We start from the raw sequence: 20897 nt of genomic DNA, 5'->3' as shown, positions 1-20897 counted from the left end.
GTTCTAAATGTCTGAACTTTATCTGGGGTTATTTTGTGTGTATGATTTCATGCCAGGAGGAAAAGAAAAAAAACCCCAAAATACTGATATGGTTCTGTTTTCTTGCTAATTCTATCTCCAGTACTAACCAGACTTTGTTGACTTCCAACCATTTACTGGTTTTTACATAGTGTGGCTGTGATGCAACAGCACTTCAGTGCAGAGCAACACGGCTCTTTGCAGTGCCGATCGGCTCTATGTACACGTGTGTGTCGTCTCTGAAGAGATCACGGCACCTTGCTTCCGGCAGACTGGGTATCCATGGATACTGCAAAGTGTTTCCAAAGAAACGCTGCCTAGAATTCTCACCATGCCAGCCTTTTTAGGCCTTCTTCAAATGGAAACTGACATCTGAATTAAAGGGATAGGCATCATGCTTCCACCAAACTCTTGAGCTGGCCTACACGGACAGCCATCCTTTCTCCACCATTCAGTGGCTGTGCATCACTTAAAGGCAAGCAGGGAAATTACTTACCCTGTGAAAGGGAAATGAAGGGAAGAAGCCAGGTCTGACGTGATTGCTCCATAAGGTTCAATGACCCAGTAATAACTTATGTATTTCTTGTCTGCTAATAAATATAATCAAGGCCTGAAAAATATAAACCAGCCAGGGGAAAAGCAGAGGCAGACAAATTACATTTGAAATTGCATGCCCAGATTTCTATACCCAGATGACAAAAAGGACTGCAGGGAGGGAACCATGACCAGGTTTTCAAGTCTGTGATCAGGGGCCTAAAGCAGGTCATAGTGAATTAAAGATCAGGCTGCAGAACTTGAATAAAGCAGCATTTCAATTGATGGGAGAATGCATTATAATAATTTGTTCTCCCTAGATCCTTATCACTAAGCCAGCCAAAGAATCTTCTTAAAAGCAATCATAATTTTCTATTGTTCAATGAATCTGGCCTTCGGGGATGTAGGTTATGAACTCAGAATACGATGATTTAGAATCAACAATAAGTATTCCAAAGTTTAAGACTTTAACATTTTATTTAGTTCAAATCCCTCCCTCTCAGCCTCCAAGTCTCCACCCATGACATTTTCGTGGCCACATTCTATAGCTTCTTTTATCATCCACACTGTATCATGTTTCTTGTGCAGTCCAGGCAATTTAAAATAAACACATCCGGGAAAACCAACAGACCAACAGTGGCAAAACACAATACCACGAGACAGAAAACGGAAATGCTTGTTACAGGAGTGCAGCAACATAAGGGGGCATCTCAGGAGCGTGGCTCACTGGCGACGCCAGCTATGTTCGCGTTTCTTTCTGCCTCGAGTTCAGAAACAAGCTGGACTATCTCAGGGTGACTGAATTTTCCTGCAAGGCAAGAAGACGGGGGAAGAAATAATGACAAGAGAATATATCAATTTCTCCAGCTGGATCCTAGGGCTTGCCAGGGGCTTGGTTCTGTGATCTGACCCACACTTCACTCCAACATAGATGATACAATCCCAGGTCCTGGAGAGGTGCTTAAGGCAACCACTCAGAACTTACTTTTCATCACCCCAGATGCAACGGAGAGTAAAAATGAGAATTAGGAAAAGAACTGCAGCTCAGGCAGAGCTGGGGAAAACTGCAACAAGCAACCTTTACTGGGGACTCCAGGGAAACTCGGGGAGGTTGGGGCCCTCTCTGGAACATCTGAGAACAGCCTCTGGCCATTCTGAATCTGCAACTGTGAGGACCAAGCACCTACACTGGAGAAGGGAATGGCAACCCACTTCAGTGTTCTTGCCTGGAGAATCCGATGGACAGAGGAGCCTGGCGGGCTGCAGTCCACGGGGCCATAAAGAACCAGACAAGACTGAGTAACACTTTCACTTTCAAGCACCTACATATGCAAAGATTAGCAGGAAGACCAGTGGGTCCAGGCTGTCCCCTCGCTTGCAAACAAGAATGCAAACATTTACCCTGAAACCAGCTGCTCTGTCCTGTCTTCCCGGCCCCTTGGCTTTCCCTGGACTTCTGCCCCGGGCAGTAACCAGGCTCTGAGCTATTTTAGGTGGACAGAGGCTGGCAGGGGCGGTGTTAAGCCCACCGTCTCTTCCCTGACGGTCTTCTCTTGCCAGTGCCCTTTGCTGCTTACTGTTCTTTCCACAGGGAACTCTATCCCATTTATTCCCTACGTGCCATCCCTTCACTTTCTTGCCCTACCTGACACCTGGCTGGTCCTGCGGTGCAGCTTTCCCTGTAGCTCCCCCAGTGCTGGCTGTTTTCTGTCTTACGCAGCTCTTAGCACCAAGCTGGGGCCTGTCCTCCAAGATCCGTGTTGTTTCCAGGTCATCCTCTGCTCAACTGTGTAAAGGCTGGCCGTCAGACTTACCATCATCCCACCAAAACTGCTCTTACCAAGGGCGCCGATCAGCACCACGCTGCTCAATCTGACGGCTACTCCTGCCCTCTTGAAACTTTCTCCCCTTGGGGCTCTGGGACCCCTGATTTTTCCCATCTTTCCCATCTAGTGTGTGTGTGTGTGCTGAGTCAGTCAGTCATGTCCAACTCTTTGTGACCCAATGGACTGTATCCTGCCAGGCTCCTCTGTCCATGGAATTCTCCAGGTAAGAATATTGGAGTGGACTGCCGTGCCCTCCTGCAGGAGACCTTCCCAACCCAGGATGGAAATCAGGTCTCCTGCACTGCAGGTGGATTCTTTACCGACTAAGACACCAGGGAAGCCCAATCTAGTGGAAAGTCCAAAACCCTCAGGTTCCTCTCACAAACACCGCCACATACAAATCTTGTTGACTCTACGCTCAAAATATATCCAGAATCTGACCTCTTCTTATGTTTTCTATCATGACCACCCTGTTCAAACCAGGGCAGGCAGAATGGTGAGAAATCATTTCTTACATCGGCTACACGTTTTATATTTAACTGTTCAATAGAAGTAGTACACCAAAGGAGAAAGTGCAGCGAGTTTTAATCTCAAATTTGGCTGTGGGCTCATCACCCACTTTCCAGGCTCAAGTTTCTTCCTTGGTAACACAGGGAGCTTAAACTAGATGATCCTTCCAGCTCCCGTATTTTTGGATTCTATCAGTATTCTCATGTTTCATTTTCTATTTTTTTCACTGTGAATGTATCCGAGGATAACAGTGTAAAGCACAACACAAACATGATTATGACCTTATTGTGAAAAAGATGCTATCTGGGAACCCGATCATTGCTTCTAACACAGCTGGCAAACCTTTTTTGTGAAGAGTCAGGTAGTAAATATTACGGGCTTTGTGAACAATTTGGCCTTTGTGGCCAACTACTCAACTCTGCAGCTGTAGCACAAAAGCAGTATAAACAATACATAAAGAGTGTGGCTGTTTCAATAAAACCTTATTTACACAACCAGCAGGCCAGTTTGGCCCATGGGTTACAGTTGACCGACTCCTGGTTTCCAGGAGTTAAATAGAATTCTGTTTAACTGAAGTCAAACATTTCGAGCATCATTTACCTCAAGAACAGAGGAGACAAAGCTGGTCGTGGCCCTCAACAGCTTACCACAGGGTGGGGTGAGTAGACGGGGATTTGGCAAGAAACCCAACTAGGAACATCATAATGGAGAATGCAAGTCAGACTGTGACATCACGGTGGCATGCTCTGGACCACGCGGAGACTGAGCAAAAAGAAGGAACACTTAGTTGTGACAGGGAGGATTGAGAAAGGAAACCAGAGAGCTGAACAGCCTTAGACTACAGAGCTGTTTGTGCTCAGCTGCGCAGTTGTATCCGACTCTTTGTGGCCCCATGGACTGTAGCCCACCAGGCTTCTCAGTTTATGGAATTTTCCAGGCAAGAATACTGGAGTGGGTTGCCATTCCCTAACTCCAGGGGATCTACCCAACCAGGCGGATTCTTTATAAACCACTGCGCCACCCGGCAAGTGCAATAAATATCAAGATTTTATTTTAAGGAAGAGGAGAGCTGCCAAACAAAGATGCGATGATACCTAGATCTACAAAGGAGAAAAGCACTGAGATGTGCAAGGTGAACTCCTGAGCCTGGGAGATTAAATTAGGTGGTTATAACCGCCAGCCATTCAGAATCAATGAGGGCCTTGCCTAGGGCAGAGGTAAGTGAGCCAAGACAGTAGGCAAATCAAATCAACCCCATTATAATGCAAGTCAGATCTGGGAGCTTATTTTGGAGCTGGGACTTTCCTCGACTTGATGAGGCCACAAAAGGGTCGGGAGAGGTCACAGCAAGGCCATCTCTAACAGTTCTCTCAGGAGAGATGGAGGGTCAGCTGAGCCTGGGGAACTCTGAGGGAAAAGAGCTGGAGCTCTGCTCCAGGGAGCAATAGGAGACCCGTGCTCAGTGCCCCTGGCTCCTCACTGCAGAAGTTGTGCCAAAACGAAGAGAGCCAAGGCTTGCTGCCAGGCAGTCTTCTAAACACGTCACATATATCCTCAAACAACCCTATAAAGTAGACTCTATAATCATTCTCAATTTAAAAATGAGGCAGAAAGAAGAAAAGATAGTGCTAAGTCGTGTCTGACTCTGGCGATCCCATGAACTGTAGCGTGCCAGGCTCCTCTGTCCATGGGATTCCCCCAGCAAGAATACCGGAGTGGGTTGCCATTTCCTTCTCCAGGGGATCTTCCTGACCCAGGAATTGAATCCAGGTCTCCCACATTGCAGGCAGATGCTTTTACTGCCTGAGCTACACAGGAAGCCCCAAGAATAAGGAAACGAAGACCCAGAACTAGGTGAAGTAATCTACTGGAGGTTACCTAAGGTGACTGTGGCAGAACCAAGGTTTAAACAAAAGCAGCTTCAGGCCTGCGCTCTGAAGGACTACAGCAACAATGATGACTTCGCTGCCTGGAGCTTCCTCTTTTTAAATCTCTCTCTCTGCCTCTACCTTACATGACCTTCCACCTATTAAGCACTGACAGAATGCACTTTGACGTTCATCATCTCTCTTAAATCTCAAAACCAACCTATGGATCAGGTAGGGTACTATGATTTCCATTTTTTAGGGAGGACACAGAGAGGTCAGGAGACCGCCCAGGAGCACACAGCCAGTATGTGTGGCGTGAATCTGGAGCTCAGACTGCAGGGCGGCAAGGCTCTCTTGCATTAGGCAGCCTCACACCATGAATCCTACCTTTTTCTTCTCAGATGCTCCATATGAAAGGGTCAGAGGAGGGCTGAACAACCAGGGACTTCCCTAAGGTAGTATCAGTCATTACACCAGGAGCAAGTTAAGCCAACCTGAAGTGGTGCTTATTGAAACCAGCCCTGCGTACCTGCTGTGGAGTCGTAGAAGTCCTGCAGCCTCCCAGGCTTGTTCTCAAGGTCTTCATATTCAGATGCCTGAAGAATCATCTCACACTGGTCCAGCTGCTTCACGAATTTAGCTTCTGCACTAGACTGGGTCTCATATTCCTAAGTAAAGGGACAATTAAAGCAGCATGATTAGGGCTGCATGTGTGGGTGCTAAGTCGCTTCAGTCGTGTCTGACTCTATGGACTGTAGCCCACCAGGCTCCTTTGTTCATGGGGTTCCCCAGGCAAGAATACTGGAGTGGGTTGTCATTTCCTCTTCCAGGGGATCTTCCCGGCCCAGGGATTGAACCCGCCTCTCTTACGCCTTCTGCACTGGCAGGCAGGTTTTCTACCACCAGGGCCACCTGGGAAGCCCACATGATAGGTTATGCCAGGAGAACCTGGTCTCTGAAATCAGTTACAGCTAAAAGCACATTCTCCACCGGCTGTATTTCTCCACTGTATACAAAGCCGTCACAGAGACTACTCACACGCAGTTCCACAGCTTAACACCCATGTTCCATGTGGGCGCTCACAGTTCCATCTAGTCTACCCTATGCCTGCCAAGTCTCATGTGTTCACATGGGCACTTCCAAACATTTTCCTTCCTGTTTAGTAACTTGTCTTCAAGACCATTATTCTTTAATCCAGATTCTGAGTATTAATTTCAAGTTAATATTTCATCTTGAGGCTTCCCCAATGGCTAGGTGGTAAAGAATCTGTCTGCTACGCAGGAAACATGGAGATGTGGGTTCGATCCTTGGGTTGGGAAAATCCTCTGCAGGAGGACACGGCCATCCACGGCAGTATTCCTGCCTGGAGAATCCCATGGACGGGGGAGCCTGGCGGGCTACAGTCCATGGGGCTGCAAGAGTCAGACACTGAGCAGCTAAGCAACAACAACCAATATTTCATTCTATGCTTCCCCAGTGAGCTCCCTCTCCATCTAATGTCAGGTCTCCTTTCCCGTTTGAAGTAAGTTTCTGGCTTTCTCCTTTCGTTTGGTTTCCACTTCTCTCTGGGAAGCTCTGTCCTTGCTTTCAGAATAGAGAGGGGCTAATCACATCCCTCTGGGTTATGACTCTTGAGGACACAGCCAGGGTCTGAGAACTCTTCCTGCCGGCTGTCTGTGTGCGTGTTGGTGGCAGGCAGGCGGTGGAGGCAGCGGGCAGGAGGCAGCTTATTTACCGTTCCTCGCCCCACTGGTCCCTCCCTCCTCAGTGCAGACCTGCAGCAAGAAGCCGCAGGCAGTCGGCGTCTTAGAGCATGCCCGTCACACAGCCACACGTCCCCGTTAAGGCCGCGGAGAAGCATCCTTCTACGAAGACCGAGGTGTTCCCAGCTGATTTCTGTGTCAGGTTCTCGTTTGTAATCCCACCCTGGATACTGAATCTGCCGTGCTTTCTCTCGCCAGGGTGATGTGTTGTGAATCACTGATGGTTTCTTGGTTTTTATTAGATGCAGCTCCGGTGGGTGTTTGCAAAGCAACAGAAGGATAAGGGTTTCAAGCAGGAAAGATACACATGTTCTAGGTCCTCAACAAGGAGGACCAAAGGGAAGAGAGAGAGAAAAGGCAAAGAAGGTCAAAGATATCCTGTCTCCCTTGGAGAAAGACTGGCCCCGATCACAGTGCAGACACAAAGTTAACCTGCATGTCACGCTCTCCCACCTTAGTGACTCTCCCTCTGGGACCCAGGGCCCTCATACTGCTGCACATCAAACTCCCCCCAGAAATGCTACCCTTTTACTTCAGAGGACAGAACAGGGGGACCTCCCGAAGTGCTTGCACGCTCAGTCGTGTCCGACTCTGTGCAACCCCATGGACTGTAGCCTGCCAGGCTCCTCTGTCCATGGGATTCTCCAGGCAAGAATACTGGAGTGGGTTGCCATTGCTTTCTCCAGAGACCTTTTGAAGGAGTACTTTTTAACCCAGCTGGATCTTCAGCTGCAGACTGGGAAACAATTCAAAGGCAGGTGTGTGTGTCAGGCACTGGGCATGTGGCAGGGAGTGGCTCCTGCTTTGCGCTGGGATTCGAAGGGCTCTTTCTTTAAAGCAAAACTCAGGTGGTAGAGCAGACATCTTTCTGTGATACTTCAAGGAAAAAGTGAAAATGCTTTCTCTTGACTTACTGAAATGTGATTTCACGCTTCTATGGCAGACAATAAATTATAATAGCTTTAACTAGACATGACCCTTTGGGCCGAAAGCTGTTGTTAGTGGTGAACAGCAGTGATTTACATTTCAAAAATCAATTCAACTGCCATTTTCTATGTAACTAGTACTATCCGAAGTTCCCTGCGTTCAGAATGACCCTATTTTCTGAAATCAAAATCAGACCACAGGGACTGGAGACAGAAAAACAGAGCATACTATGTATGTCAGGCAATATTCTAACTGTGTTGTCGTCATTGTTTGGTTGCTAAGTCGTGTCTGACTCTTTCGCAACTCCTCTGTTCATGAGATTTCTCAGGCAAGAATACGGGAGTGGGTTGTCAATTCCTTCTCCAGGCCATCTTCCTGACCCAGAGATGGAACCGGTGTCTCCTGCATTGGCAGGTGGATTCTTTACCACTGAGCCACCAGGGAAGCTTTCCAACTGCTTAACATACTATTTAACTTGACTGCCACACAACCCTGGAATACGGGTATACTATTATTAGCGCCATTCTGTAGATGAGGAAATGGACATACAGAGAGGTACCTTACATTGCCCAAGATCACACAGCTAGTAAACAGAGGAGCCACTAATTCGAACCCTGGAAATCTCATACCAAAGACAACGTGTTAATATTGAACATGATTTTTAAAATGTGTAATAAAGAGCTGTTCTCTGTTTATAGTGTTTCCACAAAGTTCAAATCTACTTGTAATCTATGAATGTGATCTTATTTGGAAACAGTCTTTGCAGATGTAAGCAAATTAAGAAAGAGTCACAGTGGACTAGGACGGATCTTAATCTAATAACCAGCATTCTTACAAGAGGGAACTGGGCCCAGATACAGACACAGGGCGGGGGTGGGGCTGCGGAGGTGGCACAGGCAGCTTCCCTGGGGTCTCAGTGGTAAAGAATCCGGCTGTAATGCACGCAATGCAGGTTCGATCCCTGGGTCGGGTCACCCACTCCAGTATTCAAACCTGGAGAATTCCCACGGCCAGAGGAGCCTGGCGGGCTACAGTACGTAGGGTCGCAAAGAGTTGGACTCGACTGAAGCGACTTAGTACGCATGCACAGACACGGGGAAAACATCTGACTATGGAGGCAGAGCCTGGAGCCATGTGTTCAGAGGCAAGGCTGCCAAAGCTGGAGGAGGCATCACCAGAAGCCAGGGAGAGGCAAGCAGGGAATCTTCCTCTAGAGCCCTCAAGGAACAAGCCCCTGCCCACACCATGACTGGGACTTCCAGCCTCCAGAACGAAGAGGCAGGGCTACCCCAGAGTAAGGAGGGGCTCGGGGCTCAAGCAAGGAAGGCGGGGGAAGAGGTTGGAGGGAAGTGAGAAACTGCCCAAGGCAGGGATGGGTTATTTTCCCTTCAGGTGGAAGTCAGTTCTAGGAGGGGGACAACAGGAGCACTAGGCAAGCCCCTTCCCTGGAGCCGCCTGCTATCAGCAGCAGCAGGGAGGCACTGAGGCCCCACGGCGCATCTGCCCTTGACCTCACACAATCCGGACAACCCTTACGGGTTTCACAGATGTGCAGGTGACTCAGGGAGGTGAATGAGCCCAAGGCCACTGAGCCAGGAAGCAGTGAGTTGGGAACCCAGTTCTGAACGACCCTAAAGCCCACGTTTCTCTCAAGGACCAGAGATGGGTGGGTGTGAGGCTGGCATGGTGGAGGATGAGAGCAATGAATCAGGAAATCCAGGGGCTCTGAGTCAGTATTTGCACCAGGCATTATGGTGAGAAGGGAAATGCAGAACGTGGAAGGAAGAAACATTTCTATTAGCCCTGACAGACACCTACAGCAGCTGGGAGATGAGAATCAGACAACCCAGAAAGCAGGTAAGTTAGACACGGCACGTTAAGATAGTCTAAGGCAGCTAAAACACTGACGGGCCATATAAATTCAGTTTTAATAAAAAGCAACCCAGTGCATATACTTACTTCCCAAAGTTCATAGAGCTCCTTCTGGAGATCCCCTGGGAGGAGCTGGGTTAGCTGCTTCATTGCTTCCTGAAAGATCAAACCATTATTTTAATCATGTTCACATTTGTTAGTTAACAATTCATCTACAAATGCCAAATAATGGACTCACGCTTTTCCAAATAACTCCCAAAGGGGCAGCAGAATACTGGAGAAGATTTAGGCTAACAAGGAGGGCAGTTGTGTACATTAAATAAATGTCTTTTTTACATGTATTTATTCAGGAGCACTTATGTTGTGGCCTGCAGCACACTGGACACAATCAAGGACAATGAGGAGGGTATGAGACGATTACAGAAATAACAGAAGTGAGGCCAAAGGTTTTATATCTTGAGGATGAGAGTCCCCAAACACATGTGAATTTCAACCGCAAGTGCATACGTGCTCAGTCGCTTCAGCTGTATTAGACTTTGCGACCCCATGGACTGTAGCCCACCAGGCTCCCCTGTCCACGGGATTCTCTAATCAAGAATACTGCAGTGGGATGCCATACCCTCCTCTGGAGGATCTTCCCAACTCAGGGATCAAACCCTCGTCTCCTGCATCTCCTGCACTCTTTACTGCTGAGCCACTGGGGAGCCCCTCAACAGTAAGTAGTATAGTTCAAAACAGATCTGACTGTGGGGAAAACAGCAAACTGTCAGTGAATTACGAAGCTCAAATAAATTTTTGGTACACCTTTATGTTCATTTTCTATTGTTAATATTTTTATTTGCAAAATGTAAAGCACTACACAAATGGGCACCTATTGTCACTAACATAAAGGAAATTACAAGACAGCATTTTGTTAAGCTCACAGACTCACAGGCTGAAAAGAGACGTTTAAGGGTAGTGAGCCAAACCGTCCACGTGCACCAATCCCCTCAGCAGCATCTCTGGGGACTTGTGTCCTCCCTCACACACAGGCCTCATGGTGGGAACCAAGCACCCCAAGAGGCTGCTCAAGTGGACTTTAGGCAGCATTAGCAGGAAGTACCAGTGTCTCATATCAAGCTGAAAATTGTCCCTGCAAGTTCTTCCACTGTGCCTAACCTAGCCCTCCTGCCTTCTTCCCTCACAAAAACACAATGTCAATCAGGTGGGCGGTAACCCAGCAGACGAGAATCTCTGTGGCCAGTGACTGGTCCAAGGGATGGCCATGTAACTCTACCCAGCCACTCAGCGACCAGCTGCATGGTGAGATCGAGGGAGAGGAGCCCCAGAGTAGAGTTCAGAGAGCCAGAAAGCACAGAAAGGCTGAAATGAGAGTGAGAGCACGGAGGGTGCTCAGTACATATTTCTCATCTCCAAAGTCCCAAGAGCCCCTCTTATCCCATCTCTTCATTTCTATGTTGCTCCAAAATCCTCAAGTATCCCATTTGGGGGGCATGAGGTCTGCAACCTATTCTCAAATGGCTTTGCAACTCCTTCCCTCACTTTCTATCATTATCCTCCACCTCTTTATCAGCTCCAGTTCATTTGGCCAGAGCTTAGGCTCCCTGAAAGGAATACTGTTTTAAAAACCACTTTTGGCAAAGTGCTTATATAAAAGGGGTAAGCTCTTACCAAAATCAAATGGTGAAACGGTAAAAAGCAATAAAAGTAAAAATGAATACTTTATATATAACTAGTTATAGTGGGGAGGAAAAAAAAAAAGTTACAGAACGCAACCACTTCCAGAGCAAACCATACTGGCCAGTGTCAATGGTCGGCTCTTGTAAGTAGTGTCGCCATCTTGAATGGCTTGTAGCATTATTCCACCCTTAGTGGTATGAAATTTTGGGTATTTTGTACTTGCATTCTCCCTTGTTTCTTTTTCATAAATCTCAGCAAAATATGTGAGAAAAAACTGCATGTTCAAAAATTAAAAATGTCTCTACAAATAGATCACTTTTCTCTCCACTATAATAGAGGCATTTGCCCATTGCTTTTGTTTGAAAGGAATGAACTGTATAATATATATGTACAGAGATATCAAAATCTAAACTCTTCGAATATAGACTTAAAAGTCCTGCTCTGACAAGGAATTATTTTATTCCCTTTAAAGTGATGTACCCAGCACTGAATATAGTGATTGACGGGTGGTCTGACCCAGTCAAAACACAATGGAACCAAAGTGTCCATCATGGTAAATGCTCTATTTCTATAAATGCAGCTCATGACTGAGTTGGCTTTTTGGAAATCACATATGACTTATTAACAAGCTTCCTGTTGACTAAAATCACAATGTCCTTTAAAAAACAAAACATAACAAATAAGTATGTTTTGCTCTCTTCCTGAAGCTGAGCAATGATTTTTGTGGATCTAAACTCGTTGACACCATTTGTTATTAGACAATCAGGACTGCATTTGAGACCTCTTAGCTGTTATTCCTTGTTTGGCAGCTTATGCCACAGAATCAGGCCCTTTTTAAATGATCCTCTGAAATCGACTTCACTGAAGTCCAGGACAAGGGTCTGATGATACCAGACTTTCCCTTCTTGATTGTGAGCCCTGCCACTCCCACTTTTAAACTGAGTTTTGCCTTGTTCACACATAGATTTGGAGTGATAATTTCCCTAGCTTCTTCCTGTTAGCAAAGCATGTCAAGAATTTGCCTGAAGTTCTGAGCTGAATGAAACGTGAAGCACCCAGAAAGCAGTATTCATCACTCACACGTCATTGGTGATGCTGCAAAGCGCCAAAGCTAATGGCAAACTATAGACTGAGACGCGGTTTGGAACCCAGCTTGCCATTTACTAGCTGTGGAATCCTGAGCAAGATACATCTGTCTTTCTGGTTTCTCATCTATAAAATGAGGTTAATAGGGGTACCTACCTGAAGGGGTTTGCTGTGAGGATGAAATAGTCACTACATATAAAGTACTTATTATCTGGAACAGGGTAAGGACTCTATAAAATATTCACTACATGTTTCACTTTCTTTATCTTGCCACGTTCACTCCCATAATAAATGGTTCTTCCCCTTTTAACCTCTAGTTCTCCAGCAACTTTAACTGTCAGGTATGTGTGTATATATATGTATCATGACTCTGTCCTTTTAGTAAGTTTTCCCTTCGCAGAAGAATATAATAACCTATTATTGCTGTATTCCAGCCTCAAGCTCCATTCCACTAGTTCTTAATGATCCCTTCAGTTCAGTTCAGTTCAGTCATTCAGTCGTGTCTGACTCTTTGTGACCCCCATGGACTGCAGCACGCCAGGCCTCCCTGTCCATCACCAGCTCCCAGAGTTTACTCAAACTCATGTCCATTGGGTTGGTGATGCCATCCAACCATCTCATCCTCTGTTGTCCCCTTCCCTTCCTGCCTTCAACCTTTCCCAGCATCAGGGTCTTTTCAAGTGAGTTAGTTCTTCACATCTGGTGGCCAAAGTATTGGAGTTTCAGTTTCAGCATCAGTCCTTCCAATGAACACTCAGGACTGATCTCCTTTAGGATGGACTGGCTGGATTTCTTTGCAGTCCAAGGGACTCTCAAGAGTCTTCTCCAATACCACAGTTCAAAAGCATCAATTCTTCGGCACTCAGCTTTCTTTATAGTTCAACTCTCACATCCATGATTCCTACAAGGCATCATTTACCATCTCGGTTTATAACATAAAGTTTGTTTTATTCTGTTTAGGAGGGGAGTCAGCCTACAAGCATTGCTTTTGCCCCCACCCTCTAAATTTTCTCTTCTACACCCTCATTCTCCCTTTCATCTTAGTACCTACTTTCCTCTGGGACAATCAGCCTTCCAGGGTTATCAAATATTTTCCCTCCCACTTACTTGGGTTTAAAGCCCTCTAGATGCAGCGGACTAGCCTCTGGGAAAATGACACTTCCTGGCCCAGTATGTATGTTTCACCTCAAGGAGCCAAGAAACCCTCAGTTAATTATCTTAAGGCATGGTTCAGACATCCGAACCTCATCCCTAAACACCATCTGCATAAGGAGCTGTTTACCTCCCACATCTTGGTCTGTTCCCAAATCCTAATGAGTGGAGGAAGAGGCAATGAAGGACCAGTGCTTCCAAGCCTTTGGTTTCTTGCCCAAGAACGTGCGGTGCTTAAAGATGTTTGCCTGTCCTTTCTGATGATGATATTTATTCTCCTGTGAATCAGATGGGGTGGGCAGCAGCCAGGAGGTTCAATGAGGCCGGGAGGGCTTTTCATCACTGCCCAGATATGGCATCCAGTACTCCCTGAGCAGCAAGTCCCCTCAATGCCCCTCTAGGGGGCGCCACTAGCCAGGACTCAGCTTCTGTCAGGACAGAGGTAGGTTTACTCTGTCGCCAGGCGCTGGAGATCCCGCCTGCTGAACTGTTCTTTCTTCAGAAGGTTCTGATTCATTCCTCGGTGGAGTGTACCTCACATTGCTTGGGTGCCCACATGGAAAGGGTCTTCTTCCTCTGGTCACTTTAAGGCTTCTGATCACCTTATGGTTCTTCAGCCTGTGATTTCTCCTCCACAATGTCTAAATTCACCCTTGTATGAAACTACCATACATCCTGACACGTGGTATATAACCGAGGGATCTTTTCCTCTATGCATATGTCAACACCCAGCATCCTACGGTTTGGGGCTAATTCCTTTCTGCAACTCAGTATCATTTTTTTTTTAATTTATTTGACTGCACCCGGTCTTAGTTGCGGTACATGGGAACTTCGTTACAGCACACGGGATCTAGTTCCATGACCAGGGATCGAACTCAGGCTTCCTGCTTTGGGAGTGTGGAGTCTTAACCACTGAGCTACCGGGAGAGTCCCTGCAACTCAGTATCATGAACGAACTGGTTTTTATATCAACCGATCAACCCAGGAATTCTTTATTCACTACAGTCTAGACTCCTACAGAGAAATGTTTCCTTAGCTCCTCCATTTTCACCAACTGTCCTGATGCTCATGTGTTCTGGACCTGTATTCATAGGATGACCACATTCCATATCTCCCTTGTTCCCATAATTTATGGTGTGTTGGAACTCCTGAATTGAGATTCCCTGGGGACCTTCTTGCCTCAAAAGGGGAATAAATGCTGTTGGCTTCTGAGCTCTGGCCACCCTTTCCCCAAGAACAGCTACTGAAGCCCACCTTCCCTATTAAACCATCTTGATGAAGGCTGTTGACTTAAAGACATTTAGGATCAATCCCTCTGGCCTACAAGAAAAGCAGCTTGCAACAATCCCTGAATTGGGAACCGTCCATTCAGCCAAAAAAAAAAAAAAAAAAAAAAAACACCCTTCCTGAAATTTTCCAGTCTCTGCTTCAAATACATCTTTCTCTTTGCCCCTGGGCTCTGGTTTTAAGACTCCAAATCAGCAGACCCTGTTTAATTGATGTCATTTCCTACTAATACAAATTTTAAAATTTAACCACTAAATTAAAGGACTAATTTAAAATTTGTTGTTATTGTTGTTGTTTAGCCAGTAACTTGTGCCTGACTCTTTTGTAAACCCATGGACTGCAGCCCACCAGGCTTGTCTTACTAAACACTAATTATAATAATGATTATTCCTGGGTTTTATAGAAGTTCTCTCCAAAGAGCTTAACTGGCATGGAGAATGCCTTCAAGTTCCAGCTATCTCCATGGTTCGAATGAAAGCCATACCACGTATCCTGTGCTCAGATCCCCTTTCTGCCTCTCCGTGCAAAATGAAACCAACACAACATCCTGTCCCTGTGTTAAGGCTTAGAACAAGCAAAAACCAATTCACTGCTTATTCCACGAAATCCTTACTTCTGGACGGTAAGACTGTAAACCAATCCAAAGTAGAGTAAGCACTATCAGCTTGCTCTTCAAGACCCTTGCTAAGACCTTGCCTCACCAGTCCTACCAACCCAAAGCTTTCATGTTTAAACTTTGGGCAATCTCATCTTGTAAGACAGTAGCTGCTCTTGTAAGATCCATCCAAACATCCTCAGGCCCAGGCCCTACAACTCTATAAATACCCTCCCTTGATCTTCCTTCCCAAGATACTAAGACTCTATCAAGGAGTACTCTCTCTTAGGGTTGGTGAACTTAGCTGCATTTCAGCAATGGGTTTTTCTGGTTTTCCTTTGTTTCAGCAATGGGTTTTTCTTTTGCGGAGTCAACAGTCAACACCAACCTCTTCTCGCCTATGTTTTTCTTCTTTGGGGACGTTATCTGCTGGTGCTATGTCCCCAACGATGCATTCTGCCATATCATGAACCAGGGCTAGGCGTACACATCTGACCAGGCAAGAAATAATTACACAGAATTATACTCACTACAGACTCCTTCTCTATACTACTTTAAGTTACATAATATAGTTTTTTTCTCTAGTTTCACCAAGGATTTTAATGCAGTATTTTCTAAAGGTAATTATATTCTACCAGCCTGCAACAGATCTGAATCAAAACTGCTAGTTAATATTCAATACAAATACATAAGAATGCAAGGGAAGTTGTTAGCATGAATTAAAAAAAAAAAAAAAAAAGAGCTGGTCTCTCAAATATCACTTTAAAAGGTTGATAACTTTAGTTTAAAAAGCCAGAAGAAGGTGATCTGGTTATAGCATTTATTTACCGATTTAACACTTAAAAAAAATAATTTTCCAAATGTACTAGTTAGATGTCAAAATGAAGCCCTTTATAGAGAAATAGGTAGAGCTGGACAGATCTGAGTTTGAATCCAGCAATTAACATCTATTAGCTGCGTGCCCTCTGCCAAGTCACTTAATTTCTTTAAATGCTAAGTTCTGCAGCCTTCATTTTATTATCCGTAAGAAAGGAGTACTAATGCTTCCTAAGTTTGGTATGAAAATTAAATTTGATACTTTATGTTCCTGGAACATGTTGATCATTCAACAAATGAATATAATTATTAGCGGTAACGATTGGGAATTGTTAGTGGTAATGACTGCTGATCAGGATAATCGTCATCAAAATAACAAAGGCAGCTCATGAGATAAATGCCCCAGAGGGCCAGTCTGCTTTATGTTCCCAGCATCAACAAGGCAGAACAAGAACTCGCAGGTGTCCCTGCCTGCAGCTGCTTTCTCATCTAGCTCAAATTGCAGACTATGCGAAGGTTCATCTCCATTCGGCACCATGTTCATCTTGTACCACGTGCCAAAAATCTCCTTAAGTTCTACCCCATCTACAGAGTAACAGGGCTCCTGAGCCTCCCAGATGAACCTCTGCTTCACTTGGGTGGGCTGATTTATCATTTCTAGAACATACCTTTACTTGTCATCAGAGATTTGGTCTCCATGCCCTGCTCTTTCTGTGCTGTGTCTTCTACTTCCATACCTAATCAACCCTTTAGAGGTCAACTCAGATTCTGCTTCGTACAGAAGCCACTCCGGGCCTATGTACTTCATCTGGGTTTTATTTACTATCTTTTACTGTTTGGCTAGAAAACTTTGTCCTGTGCTCAAAAATCATTTTAAACACTTGTTGGTTGACTTAAGGGGACAGGATATCTCTTTCCAGCTCTTTCCTGCACATACCACTTCAAAAAGTCGCTTCACAAAAGAGTGCTGCTATTCAGAAAAGGGGCTAAATAAAATACATAGTGTCTGGATCCAATTTGAGACATAAAACACTTACCTTCAAGGCCCTGGAAAATCCTCAAATCACACTTATGTTTCCTTGAGACCAAGGCAGACTCTTTCACTTGCCAAGAGAAAACCCAGAGTGCAGTTTTCAATTGCTGCACACAGTCCCCCTGCCCACATCCTGAATCTGTATGGTTTGCCTCAAATAATTTTTCTTGACTATAAACTAACCTAGAAGAATTGGACACAGGCCTCATACGTGAAGAGTCATGCACTCCCATGGATCACAGACCCTACTGACACCAGAGTTCACAGCTTACCGGTCTTTGTTAAGATGTTCATCTTTGGTCACTAGGGCCATAACTGCCATCCTGTACATGTGATCTGATACGCTCTCTGGCTTCTGGACATTTCTGTATACCCAGCCAGTCCGTGGGACTCTCTGATAAAAATGAACAGAAAGAAATTTATAAGAATACATATTTTAACTATCTGCTATGCTCTCTGAAGAGAAGTCCAGGGAATAGAGCACTGGGCCATAGTTTCAGTACATATTAAAAAATGTTTAACCAACTTAGGGAGAGACATCTGGAATCAAATAAACGAGTGAGGTCAGAGAATGAGAAAGAGAGGGAAGAATAAGCCATAGATATACAACATAGAAGTGCTTCCCTGGTGGCTTAGATGATAAAGAATCTGTTGGCAATGCAAAAGATTTGGGTTCAATCCCTGGTTGGGAAGATCCCTGGAGAAGGGAATGGCTACTCACTCCAGTATTCTTGCCTGGAGAATTCCATGAACAGAGGAGCCTGGAGAACTATAGTTCAGGGGGTCACAAATTTATACACACACACAACCTGTAAGTCCAACAGTGTTACTGATGTTTGCATGTACAGACATACACAAGTCCTTAGACATAAAAGGGAAAGCGCTGAACTTGAACAAGTGACAGAGCTCCAAACTCTGAAGCAGAAAGGCTTAATAAGTAAGGCATTTCTAATGTCTTTACACTACCGCCAGTCATACCCTGTGATTCTAAGGGCCTGTCTTTTCTCCTTGGGACTTGACATGTCTAAAGTTTATAAACTACAGTAACAGTGGCACGAAACAATCTGCTCTGAGCTTGGAGAAACTCCGCAAAATCATTATTGGGTGTGGCCAGGATGGGGGTGGGTGATGGAAGGAGGATCCCCTCGGATATAACTTCAGTGTCTTACATAAAATCCTTCCTTAAAAAAAATATTTTAGGCACTCAAACCCTGCAGGATCAATGGATTCTGTTCTTCCCACTAGCCCAGGGGTCGTGACCCTCCTATGTACTCGGGGCAGACTCGAGCCTGGAGATCCACACATCACAGCGCCGGCTCCCCTTCAGAAATCTCTCGCAAGGCCGCCGGGGCCGGGCCCCTCCGAGCGCCAGGCCGACACTGGGGGCCACTGCGGCTCGGACTCTGCCCGGCCTGGGGTGGGGCCCAGCAATCCCGCCACGCCGTCTTGCCTCCTCCGCCCGCGATCCTCACGCACGACCGCATCCCTCTGAAAGGGCTTCCCTCTGCAGGCCCCACGAGGCGCGGAGAACCGAGGAAGGGGGCAGGCCTCAGGCCGGGCGGGGACCGGAAGCCTGGTTGCTGGGCGGCCGGCCCCGGCCTCTCTCCGCGCAGCCGCGAACTCAGACAGCCCTCCCGGCGCCCGCTCACCTTGAGCTGCCCCACCAGCCGCAGGAACTGCAGCAGGTTCCGGGCCCCGCGGCCCGACATGGTCGCAGCGGGTGAGGCCGAAGCCATGCGGCAGCGGATCCCGACAGGTTCTAGCCGGCCGCGGGGCCACCGCTCGAAGCTCCTCCCCCTGAAGCTCCTCCCCGAAGCCCCGCCCATGCCCCGCCCCCTGAAGCTCCTCCCTCCCCCTTCTCCTCTGCGTCCCTCTACATTTCTGTCTCAGGTTTTCCTCAACCCTTCTATCCAGACTTCCGCCTTTCTGGCCCTGGTGGCAGCCGTTGAGCATTGCACCACCCACGTCAGAGACTCTGTACTTGGAGCATCTAGGTATGCTTTACTTATTTGCTAAACTCTGCTCAACTGCACTCCATCAAACTTTTGAAGGGCTTGCAGTTCCTTGGGGACGGGCAGAGTGAGTGGCGTGGAGGAGGAGGGAGGCTTATGTCATAATGCACCAAAATCTTGCCTCTGGACTAGAGGAAGAGATAGACTCTACCTCCAAGATAGCAATCTATAAACATTTTTAACGAGGGCACAAGGAAAATGAGTTGGAAGGGGACATTAATTAGGAGTGACAAGAGTACTGGAAGGATTGGATGCTATCCATAACTGGAGGACTTGGAGGTGAGGATAAATGGCTAGGGAGTGAGAACAATCCCATGATGAAATCCCAACCTCCCCAACACCGCAAGTGATAAGAATCCCCTACCCCAGAAAGTTGTTCAGGGCCTGTCTCAACCGGCTGTCTTAATTCTAGCAACAACCAAGGGTGCCAGGTTTTAAAGGCACTTAGTGTTAGTCACTCAGTCATGTCGGACTCTTTGTGACCCATGGACCGTAGCCCACCAGGTTCCTGTATCCATGGAGTTCTCCAGGCAAGAATACTGAAGTGGGTAGCCATTCCCTTCTCTAGGGGATCTTCCCGACCCAGGGATCAAACTCAGGTCTTCTGCTTTGCAGACAGATCCTGTACCATCTGAGCCATTAGTGACGTGCCTACTGAAGGACTCCATGAGAGCGGGTAGCATAGAAAATAGACTCTATAAGGAGGGAGGAAGTAGAGAGTTAGGAGTCTACTGAAGTAATTCTTTGGGGAGATGATTTGGCTAAATCCAGGATTCTAGTAGTGGAGGTGGTGAGATGTCGAATTGGGGGTATAGTTTAAAGGTAGGACTAACAGGGTTTGTGACAGATTGGACATGGGGTATGAAAGAAAGAGAGGAATCGAGGATGCCTTCACAGATTTTGACCTGACCAACCAAAAGGTTGGAGTTGCTATGTACTGAGCTGGAGAAAACTGTAAGAGGAGGTTGTGGGAAGGGTGGGAATCAGCAGTTTAGTTTGGGACATGTTGAGATACCTATCAGAGATCTTGGTAGAGATGTAAATCTAAAGGTCAGGGGAAAGGTAACAACTTTGTGTAAGCAACATAGGACGGTTCGTAAAACCAAGAAACTAGATGAGACGATGTGTTGGAGAAGTGTGGATGAAGAAGAAAGGATGTCTGAAGCCTCAGGTCTCAGGCAAACCAACATTTAGAGTTTGGGAGGCCAGGATGAAGTAGCCACTGAAATAGAAGACTAAGAGATAGTTGTATCCTGAAGGCCAAATGAAGGAAGTATTTCAAGAAGGAAAGAATGTGATCAATGAAGTCAGTGTTATATCATATTAGTCAGTCAGTTCAGTTTCTCAGTCGTGTCCCACTCTTTGCGACCCCATGGACTGCAGCAGACCAGGCCTCCCTGTCCATCACCAACTCCCGGAGTTCACTCAAACTCATGTCCATAGAGTCAGTGATGCCATCCAACCATCTCATCTTCTGTCCTTCTCCTCCTGCCTTCAATCTTTCCCAGCATCAGGGTCTTTTCAAATAAGTCAGCTCTTCACATCAGGTGGCCAAAGTATTGGAGTTTCAACTTCACAGTCGTTCCAATGAACAGTCAGGACTGATTTCCTTTAGGATGGACTGGTTGGATCTCCTTGCAGTCTAAGGAACTCTCAAGAGTCTTCTCCAACACCACAGTTCAAAAGCATCAATTCTTCTGTGCTCAGCTTTCTTTATAGTCCAGCTCTCGCATCCATACATGACCACTGGCAAAAACATAGCGTTGACTAGACAGACCTTTGTTGGCAAAATAGTGTCTCTGCTTTTTAATATGCTATCTAGCTTGATTATTCCTTTCCTTCCAAGGAATAAGCGTCTTTTAATTTCATGGCTGCAGTCACCATCTGCAGTGATTTTGGAGCCAAAAAATAAAAGTCC

General features: G+C 46.3%; 1 protein-coding gene across 2 annotated transcripts; it reads right to left on the bottom strand.

The window, feature by feature from the left end:
* On the bottom strand, window positions 1011–18791 carry HDDC2 (HD domain containing 2). 2 transcript variants are annotated; one of them, XR_001918513.1, is made up of 7 exons: window positions 18617–18791; window positions 17240–17361; window positions 15507–15609; window positions 9406–9474; window positions 5286–5424; window positions 3489–3650; window positions 1265–1360 (listed from the first exon to the last, which is right to left on the bottom strand). XR_001918513.1 is itself a non-coding variant. In XM_018052953.1 (6 exons), the coding sequence occupies exons 1-6, from the start codon at window positions 18701–18703 to the stop codon at window positions 1263–1265; spliced, it is 618 nt and encodes a 205-aa protein (XP_017908442.1). In that variant the 5' UTR covers window positions 18704–18789; the 3' UTR covers window positions 1011–1262. The 2 variants fall into 2 exon arrangements, 1 of the variants encoding a protein (XP_017908442.1); XM_018052953.1 differs by lacking the exon at window positions 3489–3650 and having other exon boundaries at window positions 1011–1360; window positions 18617–18789.

The sequence above is a fragment of the Capra hircus genome, chromosome 9 (assembly GCF_001704415.2).
Source record: "Capra hircus breed San Clemente chromosome 9, ASM170441v1, whole genome shotgun sequence".
NCBI lineage: Eukaryota > Metazoa > Chordata > Mammalia > Artiodactyla > Bovidae > Capra > Capra hircus.
Note: the sequence above shows the minus strand (reverse complement) of the source record. Positions and strands in the feature narration are given on the sequence as shown.